The following is an 11,879-nucleotide window of genomic DNA, read 5'->3' as shown; positions in this document are numbered from 1 at the left end:
TCTGCGACTTCTGCCATCTGGAAACTTGCGACTGCTGGAGGTTTCCAAGCACAACATGGGGATTGTTGGTGAATTCAAAAAGGAGTAATTCTACATCAAGCAAAGTCTTAACGAAACAGATTTACTCATTTGAGAATTCATCTCCATATATTTTTACCTTCTTCAAATATCCCTTTTACTGCAGTAGTGTCATAGAGATAATATCTTCAGTTTCATCCTTCAGATCACCTTCACGCATATGGGGTTTCTGTTTAAACTCACTGATAGGTTTCATACACTGAATATATTTTCCAGGCAGGTTGGCCATGCAGACTTCCGGCCATCTAAAAAAGTCTGACATTTAACACAACAAGAACAGGCAGTATATTTTCTGGTAAAAGTTCATGTCTCCTAAATTCCTATTTCCAATGTGAAGATGATTCTGCCAAGGAAACGGTCGTTGTTGTTGTCGTTTATAATGTCCTTGCCGTTTAGCTTACACTGGACTGTTATTTGACGATTGTTCCTCACTTCCGTAAAGTGCAGCGCCACCAAAGGAGATGTGTAATTAACCTTAAAGGAAAGGAAAGAAGAAAATACATCTGATCAACTAATAGCACATTATACAATGGCCTCCGTTCATACTTTAATTTTAATATTATTCTCATACTTTAATTGTAATATTATTCTTAGTAATAAGATTTCCCTACACAGTGCTTCTCGTTAACTCTGCAGAGGGACATCTTGGTCGGAATTAATGGTTCCGGCAGGTAGCTCACAGTGACTTAATCTGGATTACGTCATTATCCGTTGTTCTCATAGGATGGAAAGCAACTTGAACCCAGGGGTGGTGGGCCAGAGGAGGAAGAAAAATAAATAAAATACACTTACCTTTGGCCGCCACCACCTCTCCTTTGTCCTCACTCAGGCATGCAGCAGGAACGGAAGCACCTAGGCTCCCGGACTCTCCCAGCCAATTACAACGCTGCATGGGCAGTGTCGAGATTGGTTTGAGTGGCCTGTTTGACTGCTCAGTCAGTGCCTGGGAATGTTCTCCACCTGGCTGTGCAACACATCCTGCTGGAGAACATGCTAAGTGCGCATGACTCAGCCAAACAGTCATGCGCACTTAGGGAGCACAAACCACTCCTCACTCTGACGAGGTCAGCCCTGCCCTATCCGACCTGACTCCGAATACCGCAAGGACAAATCGAAATGATAATAGCATCTTGCTATTATCATTATTTTTTTTTGCATTGCTCGAGGAGCAGTGGGCCAACGATCCTCCGCATTAGCGGAGGAGCCGCCACTGCGATGACGAACCTGGCAATACTGGGTCCAATAACAATAATGCATGTTTTTCCCTCTTCCCGGGGCATTAGCGGGCCTAAATCTGCAAGCATTTACCATCTGCTTGAAATAGGTGTTAAATGGTACAGGGGCCTTTTTGTTGTTGTGCCTTGGGTTGAAAGCGGGGCAGGGAGCGTTGGAAGGAAAGGATTCTTTCGTTCTTGTTCCGCTGGGGGAGTTTCTTCTGCTCGCCTCATTCTGTAGGATGAAGGTGGCCAGTCGCCTGCCGCTCCTCGGGTAGCTCCAGATTCGTTGTCTCGGGGCCCATGGTTATTTGTACCGGAGTTTGAGGACCTTTGTACAGAAACACAGGTTAAATACTCTGCCCGGAGCTGTTTGCCCAGTATGTTTGTTTAAGCTAATAATGCATTTGATTATTTGCGCTGCTGTCATTTAAATCTGTTATTGAATTGAACATTTTATATTGCTCACTAGAACCCTGCGCAGCGGCTGCCTGAGCCGGCTACCGGCGCAGGTGTTTTCATGACGCAGCATTTTATTTATTTACTGCTTCCGTTTTTTGTCTCTCACAGCTCCTCTTGCTCCCAGTGCCTTCCTTTACCCCGCTGGGGCCGACCTCGCTCAATGTTATTCTGCTCTCAGGGCCGGCCTAAGGCATGTGCAAGCTGTGCACCTGCACAGGAGGGATTTGGCGGTCTCGGGCCCCCTACCTACACTCCCTGCTCAGGGCCTCCGTGAGCCTAGAGCCGGCCCTGCCTGGGTTTTCTTAGTAGTGCCGTCACACCATTAAAAGACTGTATCGCCAGGAGCATGTGACCTATTTCATTATTAACACAGGCTTTTACTTGTTCTCTTAACAATTAATAGGTAGCCAGTGCATTACTTTTGCATCCACAGGCCTTGCCTTCCCTGGGGCTCTGGCAGACTTGTAATATTTTTTGTCGCATTACATGCCCGAAGCTCCACTTAAAAGGCCGCGGCTGGTGCAATTTAATGTCGCGCACAGAATGCCAAGGCTGTGTAGATACACCTAAATCAACCTCTGGCCTCTTTAATCCCCTCACCCTTCCAGGCACCTCCTCACCCTTCACCTCACTCTGGCACAACATAAGATCCACCGACAACCACCTTATCTTCAGAAAACTACTCAAGATCTGGCTCTTCCCCACATAAGCACCATACAGAAATAGAAATTTACAGCATATGCCTCTGTATATAAGCATTTGTTTTCACTATAGATATGTACCTATCCTTGTGTATTACTTTATAAAACATGTAAAACAAATATGTTGTTAAGAGAAGAAAAAAAAAAATAATCATCAATAAATAAAAATCATTTTTGGTCTACATGTACATACTTTCATTGTACATCTATGTACCTTCCATGTACTTGGATCTGTGTGTCTGTTACTATTCTCCTGCAATAGCATATCCAATGCACTACCCTATCTCTCATCCTGTGCCTCTATCAATATATTTAATCTAAATATACTTACTTTTTATGTATCTATATACTTTTAATGTACTTATGGATCTATATACTTATCTCTTTCTTCTAATTTAGCATTTCCAATGCACTAGCCTATTTCTCAGCCTATACTTCACTCAATATATCTTCTAGCCCAACCTTCTGACTCCTCTCAAACTTCATTCTACTACTCCTTCTAATGCACTACCCTATCTCTCATTCTATAGATCTATCAATATATCCTCTACATCCACTCTCTCATTTATCCCAAACCCCATACCACTACTATGATTGCCAAAATAACCTTTTCTACACTCTCTCCTGCTCTACCCCTCCTTGCATCATCTGACACCTCTTTACTACACCGATCCCCTTAAACAAACATTTCTAAACTCTCCCCTCTGACTCCTTCCCTCCAAAACTCCTTTTTACTCATCCAAAAGCCTCTTCCTACTGCTAAGACTTTAAAAAATAAAAATAAAAAAATCCTTCAATCTTCTATGCCTCCACTATCCTTTTTCAATAAAAATTAACAGACTAACATGTTTCACTTCTCAAATTCCATATTCCATATTCAACTATACTAATATACTGCCCAAATAACCGAATAACATATCTACTACTCAAATGACTTCATATTTATACTATACTAATTTTCAACACTAATCCTTTATGGGTTCCGGAGTGGCGTGCTACTCGCCAGAAAAGCGCTTCAACACCCATCAGGGGTAACAAGTGCTATATGAAAGCAAATCTTTCTTCCCCTTTTATCCATCCGCTATCCTTCTCACTCCAAGTAACAGACTAATATCCACCACTGAAATTACCTCATATTTCACCATATTAATTCACCACTAATCCTCTATAGGCTCCCTGAATAGCATGCGTCAACAAGCGAGCGATAAATAAATACAAACCTTTGTCCTACTCTATTCTTCTGCTATCATTCCAAATCCAAATAACTGATTAACCTATCCACCACTTAAAATGTACTTGCATGTTTAACTATACTAATTCAACACTAATCCTCTGTGGGTCCCGGAGTAGCGTGCTACTTGCTGAAACAGCGCTTCGATGCCTCGTCAGGGGTAGTAAGCGCTATATAAATGCAATTACAATACAATACAATACAATGTTCCTACTTTCTTGCTTTGTGATGGTTTTTTCAATCAGTCTCTTCCCCCGTCATTCTAATTTTGTGTGTTTTTCCCTTTCTTGCTCTCCTAAGTACCAGAAGGACCGTCATTTGTAAATTGTATTTTGCACTTTGTCACTGAAAAACCTGCACGTTGCACATTCTTGGGCTTATTGGGGAAATAGAACTTTATATCTGTTTATCTGCTCTTTTTCAAAATTGCTCTACTTGTGATGTGTTCAATGCTCTTTTCCAGATATCATTCATTCCTTTTGTCCCGCCTGCAATACGACGGTTACTCTCGGGATGCTGAAAGGGTTGGACCATCATCAGTAACTGTAGCATCTAGTAAAAGATTTTCTCGGACTCGAGGGCTAGCTGTGTGCTGATAAACGCTAGGTCATTGGTCAAGCAACATTTAGAATTTTCTGAATTACTAGATGTATACCAAAATGATTTGGTTCTTGTCACTGAAACCTGGGTGGATTAGTCATCAGGCCCAGAGATGACAATTGTGGTACCCTCTGATTATGTAATTTTCAGATTGGACAGACCTCACAAGAAGGGTGGATGAATAGTGGTTATTTATCACAACTCCTTCCCTGCTGTCTTCTCTCCAGCCTGGTTCGAGCTCGAAGCCCTCCTGTTCAATGTCGAACTAACCAATACGCAGTGATTTAAATGAAGTCATTTAATACCGTCTGCCGGGATGAAGAACCCCCTTTATTCATGCAATTGAGTTACTTTTGGAATCCTCTCCGACCAAGTCAGATTTTACCATGTTAGGTGACTACAACTTCCATTTATAGAATCAATCGGAGCCGGATACTGACCTTTTGGTCAACACTCTGTCCTCATTTGGATTCACCCAGTTGATTGGTGGTTCCACGTACGAGGCGGGCCATACACTTGATGGCATTTTTACCAACTATCATACCCTCACTACCCCTACTACACATCCCCTAACTTGTTCTGACCATGAGGCAATATCTTGAAATATCAATCTGGCCGGTAAATTTCCCGCTGCCACAACTACTGGAAAATCCTTTGTTTCTCATACATGGCATTAAGATTCAAGCCTCGGAGCCCAGCACTTTTCTGGCTGATTCTCATCCGGAAAAGACCAGGGACATTGATCGAATGTCAGCACATTTTTCGGTTGGGCTGAAAGTTGCAGCTAATGAATTAGCCCCTTCAAACATCAAATTATCCAGGAGAAGCAAGCCCTTAGCATTATGGTTTAATAATACTTTAAAGGCTGCTAAACAAGAGTGGCGTAGGCAGGAGTGAAATTGGAGGAGAGCTTAAGACCCGATAGAAAAAGAAAAATACAAGCAAAGTATATCACAATATAAAAAACCTCTGATCAGCGGGAAAATCTGCATTTTTCTCTAAGCAGATTAAATCTGCTAGTAATTCAAGTAAGGCACTGTTCGAAACGGTTTCTAAACTTTCTACGCTAGCCACTAGGAAATCAACATGTAGTAGCCAGACTTTCAGTAATGAGCTAGCGTTTTTTTTTTTAAACAGAAAGTGGAGGTAATCTTTAATACATTTTCTACCAGTTTTATTAAAGAACAGGGCAGTAGCGATATCAGACCAATGGTCCTTGGTAGGATCTTCTTTAGGGATTTTGCCCATCTGACTCAGGATCAAGCCAAGTTGGCCATCCCTAGTATAAAATCTGGGTCTCCCTCCGACCCATGTCTGCCCGAGATCATGCACCTAGTACCTGACTCAGTGGCCCCCTACCTGGCCATGATCTTTAATGCCATGTTTAGTTCTAGAGTATTCGGGAGGTTCTTCCACTGCTGAAAAACCCAACTTAAACATGCTGGACCCAAATAGTTATAGGCCCATCTATAGGCTCCCCTTCCCAGCTAAGCTGGTAGAGAAGGCCACGAATGCACAGTTGCCCATGATCTTGGAAGCTAATCATTTGCTAGATGATGCACAGTTTGGCTTCCGAAGTGGTCACAGCACGGAGTGGATGATGATTGTGGCCACAGAGGAAATCAAGGCCACAGTGGATAGGGGTGGCAATACCTCCCTTAGCCTACTTGATTTGAATGCAGCATTTGATACGGTCAATCATGATCTCCTGATTGACCGGTTACGGAGCTTACGGAGTGAGGGCATAACCTTGGCCCAGCTGCGTTCTGTTTTTTACAGAGCATTATCAACCTGTTTCCTTGGAAGAGTGTACATCTAAACCCTTTTTGTTACAACGCCGGGTCCCACAGGGGTCCTCGCTGAGTCCGACTCTGTTCAACTTGTTTGTTACACCGCTGGCAACCTTGATCAAGGCCTTTGGGTGGGTTGTCGTTAGTTTCTTACGCTGATGACAGGCAGATATAGGTATCGCTGTCCAAAAAGGACCCAGATATTAGTAATACCTTTCGGTATTATATGAGCGCAGTCTGCTCATGGATGGGCAAAACTGTCATATATTGAATTCTTCTAAGACAGAAGTCCTCCTATTTGGCAACAACATCTCTTTCTGACCACTTTGTGGTGGCCAGAGGAGTGCAGCTGTCTTCCGACATCAGCCTAGAAGGTCCGAAACCCCTGTGTTTTGATCAATGATAGATTAACATTCAAAGAACAGTTGTTACCGCAAAACAAGCCCAATTTCATGCAGAAAGAGAACTAATGAATGGGAAAAAGCTCTATTTCCTGCAGAAAAAGAACTGATTGTTGGTGTGACGTCGTCGGCGGACATCTTGAGTGTGAAATTTTCAGCTCGGGTAAACTAACAGATTAAACAATGAAAGAGAACTTATGCTTCGCGTAATGTCTGCTGGACATTTTAAAGAAGGAAGTCTCTCTGGAACCTTATAGTTTGTGAGGAGAATTCAGTCACAGTCACAGGCACAAAAACATTGGAGTCAAAGTTTTTGGAACAGCTGATGAGTGCTTGCTGTCACGGTGACAAAATAAAGATAATGTTCACTGCAAGAGTAATAAAGATGAAAATAAGACAAATAAGTTACAAGTTGAAAAGAAGAATATTGTGACATTTCAAGGTAATTGTTTTCGGTGTGGTAGGTTTGGGCATATGGCCAATGCAAAGGATTGCCCTGCTCTCAAGGTGATCTGCAGTGTATGTGGGAGAAGAGGACATTATGGGAAAAATTGTCGTTTCTGGTACAGGAGAGACAACAGGAATGAGATAAAAGAAGTTACTTTCCAAGTAAATGAGTGTGGTGTGGAACATCCCTCAGAGTGGGTTAAGGTGGGTGATGTAAAGATCAAGATGAAATTTGATTCATTTTCTCACCTCACCTTTATCTCCAAGCAAGTATTTCAAAGAAAATTTTCAATTAAAATTAAATTAATGAAATCAGATGTCAGACCCACAGGCTACGGTGGAACACCCATTAAAATGTTAGGTTATTTTATGGATTGTATTGAATGCAATGGGAGATTTATTGATGCCAAAATTTATGTGGCAGGGAAAGGAGACAACTTGTTGAGTTGGACTCATCAAGCTCGTTTAGGAATTATTCTAAATCCTAATGCCAAGCCTTCTGTACAAGTACAATCTTTAGAAAGTCTGGGAAAAAAGTTTGTGATGGAATTTGAAGAATTGTTGAGTGACACATTAGGTTGTCTAAAAGGTTATAAACACCAGATCAAACTGAAGCTTTGTGCAAAGCCAGTTGCTGCAAACGTGAGACGGATTCCCATCAGTGTTCAGGAGGCAGTACAAAATGAAATTGATAAATTACTAGCCTCTGGGGTTAATGAGCCAGTAGAAGCAACTGAATGGTTTGCTCCCATAGTTGTAGCGCATATGGCCAACAATGAAATTAGTTTATTTGTGGATCTTTGCGCTCTAAACAAAGAGGTGGTAGTCGATAAATTCCCACTTCCTAATATAGAGGAGTTGGTCTCAACGTTATATGGAGCGTTTTATTTTACTACATTAGATATGGCATCGGCATATCACCAGGAGTACCTCAGTAAAGACTCACACGAGCTGATTGCTTTTATAACACCCATGGGAGCGTTTACGTTTTTGAGGATGCCCTTCAGGTTAGTGTCTGCTGCCTCTGTATTTCAGAGAATCATGCATGATCTATTTAAGGGCATACCAGGTGTCATATGCTATCAAGATGACGTTTTGATCTGTGGTAATAACATTGAGTAGCATGATGACAGAGTAACATAAGTACTAAGGAAAATGCTTAAAGCAGGTTTATCCCTACGATGTGAAAAATGTAAGTTTGGTGTTACTGAACTTGATTATCTGGGGCATCACATCTCCAAAGATGGTGTAAGACCTAGAAAAGAGCTCGTAGTGACCATAGAGATGTTGAAGGAACCATGTTCAAAAGAAGAACTTTCTTCTTTTTTGGGCATGGCTAAATGTTATAGTAAATACAATAAGAATTTTGCTGACAAGACTGTTCATCTCAGAAGTTTAATGTGTAAGAATTTTGAATTTGTGTGGAGTGTGGAGAGGAGTTTACAGATTAAGAAAGATCTTAAAAATGCATCAAATTTACAGGCCTTTAAACCGGGTGATCCCACGTATATAGTAACTGATGCTAGTAAAAAAGGTCTAGGTGCTCTACTTTTTCAGTTGTGTAATGGTCATGAGGAGTTGATTGCATGTGCTTCAAGCACTGACAATTTTTTGGGCAATCAACAAATGTAAGAATTTTGTGTGGGGTACCCCTTTTGTAGTCAGATCAGATCATAAGGACATTTTTGGAAAAAAAGGCCTAGATTCCATCTCTTCCAGGATTAGAAGGTGGGTCATTTCTTTACAGGAGTACAACTTTAAGTTTGAATATATTCCTGGAAGTACAAATGTGTCCGCAGACTGTCTGTCACGTTTAGTGGATAATGTAGAAACAACGGATCTTTCTGGAGAGGATGGGCAGTATGAAGAAGAATTTGAAGTAAAGGTGTGTGACATAACTTTAGGTGCTATAAAAGAGGATGAATGCAAGGAAGAATTAAATAAAGACAATGAGTTGTTGGCAGTGATGAATTTGTTATCACAGAATAAGACTAACAGTCTTAGTAAACCATGGTCATTAGTGTCTCATGAATTAGCTATTGTTGATGGGGTTCTAACTAGAGGCACAAGATTAATTCCACCTGAAAGTTTAAGGAGCAACATTGTAAAAATGGGACACGAAAGACATATGGACATTTCTAAAACAAAAGAAGGCATCAGACAACATTTTTGGTGGCCTGGTCTGGATTTAATGGTGGAACGTGCTGTTCGTGATTGTGTCTCTTGTCAATTGAGTGATAAAGTACCCAAGCCAAGACATCCACCAATGGTTTGCAGGAAATTGTCAATATGTCCTTGGGATGAAGTAGCCATTGACATTGTGGGTCCTTTACATGGTGAACAACAAACTCCTTATTTAATTGTTTTGACAGATTTATACTCTCAATGGGTTGAAGTCAGTTCTGTGAGGGAGAAAACAACTCGATGTATTATTACATTTTTAGAATCTATTTTTAAACGTGAGAGTTTTCCTAATTCATTTCTCTCGCGCAATGGACCTCAATTCTGTTCTGGTGAGATGGAAGAATATCTACTTAAGTGTGGTATATTACATAAAATAATTTAATTATATCATCCTGAATCTAAAGGTGCCCTGTGAGACCCAACAAAACTTTGAAGGAGAGCATTCGATTGGCAAGAGTTAACTGTCTTGATTGGAGGAAGGAGTTACAAAATCGCATTTCAGCTTACAGATTTACTCCACATTCTACTCCTTTTGAATTATTCAGAGGAAGGTCTTCTAATACTAGTTTGGGTCCAGGTTGAATGATCTTGGATAAAGGTATAAAGAACAATGACATTGGTAAGTGGAGAGACAAAGAGTTATCTCTTCAGAGGAAAAGGAAAATCTATGTTGATGCTCGAAGGTCAAGTAAAGTTACCCATTTCAAGGTTGGTGACAGAGTCAAAATTAAGGCTCCTGTAGGGTGCCAGAATTGGTCCAAATCTTCAAGTGTGAAAACTGTTATTAAACTTTTCAAAAATGCAGTAAAAATGGATGATGGGCGTATTTGGAACCACAGTCGTGTTGTTCATGTGGGTTTGGATGAAACATTTGACCCTGAACCTAAAGTGTCTGTCGGGGTTTCATCTGATGCTTGTTCAAAATCTGAGTCTACTCGCAGGGGTAATAGGGTTCACAAAATCCCTAATTATCTGCGAGATTATGTGAGATGTTAACTTTTCTTTTAGTTTATCTAATATGTTAATTTACAATTTACAGTTTTGTATTTCAAATGTAAGAAGGAAGAAGTGTGATGTGACCTAGTTCCACGCTCTGTGTTCCAGCATGGAACTAGGTCCACTGTGGGGTTCGACAGCTTGACAGTTGGTGACTGCAGGCTGATGGATGAGGTTGTTTAATAAATACCTCTTAACAACTTTACGTTTTTTATGCTGCTTACTTTGTCACAGAAGGTCCCTAGATTCCATTTGGCCTCACAAGCCATTAGGGGGCTACATTGGCTTCCAGTAAAGAAGAGGATATTTTTCAAGGGTCTTTGCATTTCTTTCAAGGCTCTCTTTGGTGTAGGGCCACCATATTTGAAGGAAAGGTTTAATTGGTAAGGGCCTGGCAGGGCTCTTCGCTCAAGCTTTGCAAGATATCCGGTCGTCCCCCCATGAAGCTGTCCTCCTGGGGAGACAGAAGTTTTGTCATCTGTACTGCTTATAACTAAAACCGTCTCCCTCAGGACCTGAGAGTAGCCACCCTCTATCAAGTTTCAGGAAATCTCTGAAAACCTAGCTGTTTAGTCATGATTCGTTTATTAGTTGTTTTAGTTACTGGTCACTGGTAAGCGCCAAGAGGCCTCTGGGTGATAGCTGCGCTCTATACATTTTAAATCAAATCAAATATCTAAGTCGGGAAAATTGCCAGTCCGAAAAAATATGTGCTGGTGGCCCCACTGGCAACCACCTGCTCAAATTAACTATTGATCTCTGGTGCTTCAGTAATATAGGCTATCCTTTTCTTAGCAATGTGGTCCCACCTGCGGTTTTTATCGGTATTCACCATTTTATGTGTAATTTAGTTATTTTTATTTTAGTAGTAAAACATTTTCAGGACCTAGGAGTTTTGTATCTCAAAATGAGGGTGGACACGTTTTCAGGAATAATCCTTATAACTTTACTAATATACAGTCTTTAGTGGTGTATTCAGTCAAATGTGACACCTTATCCTGTACTAAAAATATTTCAAAGGAAATTGAAGATTCCTTATTACAAGCCTTCTAAAAGTCTCCCCCGCTCCCTTCTGTGGGAGAAAAAAGAAAACACTGACCATGTTCTGAATCAGCACAAAATTGAACAACAAATAAACATACTGTTGGTGTTTAGGACCCTGTTTGCTCTTAGCTAACAGATGTTGGGAGGACCGAAAAGAAATTGACGAGTTAAACATTTAACCATCAACATGGCTACCTCTTCTGCAGAGTCTTCAACGGGTGAAGGAGATTCCCTAATGACTAGTGTCCACCTAGACCCTAAGGTCAAGAAGTGCAGGCTTCAACACAACTATTCAATTTCCAATTAACATAATTCATATCACTGATACTGACGATGGTAATTGAAATGGTATCAGAAATACTTGTAATGACTTGTTGGATAATGATGATCACCCTTGGTTTTATTCTGCTGATGTTTTTAAAACAGCTTTGGCTTGTCACTTCTGTTCCTCAAATGTATTTATTTAACATAAATTTGTGGTTCCCTGATTTAGTTGCAGCGTTGCCTTACCCTCCATTTTAATAATGCAGAAAGATTGCAATATAGTGTGTAAATAGTTTGATGGAGAGAGGTGAAGGGCCCACCTACTTCCACAGCCTGGACCTGCCAGAGAAAAACATGAATTCTGTTGAATTTTGGAGATGGGGTTTTATCAATGGCAATCCTTCTCTAGCGGAGCGCGACTCCCTTCTCCACAAGGGCAAAGAGGAGTCCTGATATCTTATGTCAAT

At 40.9% G+C, this 11,879-nt stretch overlaps 1 protein-coding gene across 1 annotated transcript in view; it reads right to left on the bottom strand.

The window, feature by feature from the left end:
• Nucleotides 1–301: 301 nt before the first annotated feature.
• The window catches only part of ATP1B4 (ATPase Na+/K+ transporting family member beta 4), a 214,260-nt gene continuing 202,682 nt past the window's right edge, over nt 302–11,879 (bottom strand). The window contains exon 9 of the mRNA XM_078688731.1: nt 302–552. Within this exon, the coding sequence (XP_078544857.1) occupies nt 391–552 (162 nt within the window). The 3' untranslated portion in view covers nt 302–390. The remainder of the gene's footprint in view (nt 553–11,879) is intronic.

Source organism: Lissotriton helveticus, chromosome 4_1 (genome assembly GCF_964261635.1).
Source record: "Lissotriton helveticus chromosome 4_1, aLisHel1.1, whole genome shotgun sequence".
Taxonomy (NCBI): Eukaryota; Metazoa; Chordata; class Amphibia; order Caudata; family Salamandridae; genus Lissotriton; species Lissotriton helveticus.
Note: the sequence above shows the minus strand (reverse complement) of the source record. Positions and strands in the feature narration are given on the sequence as shown.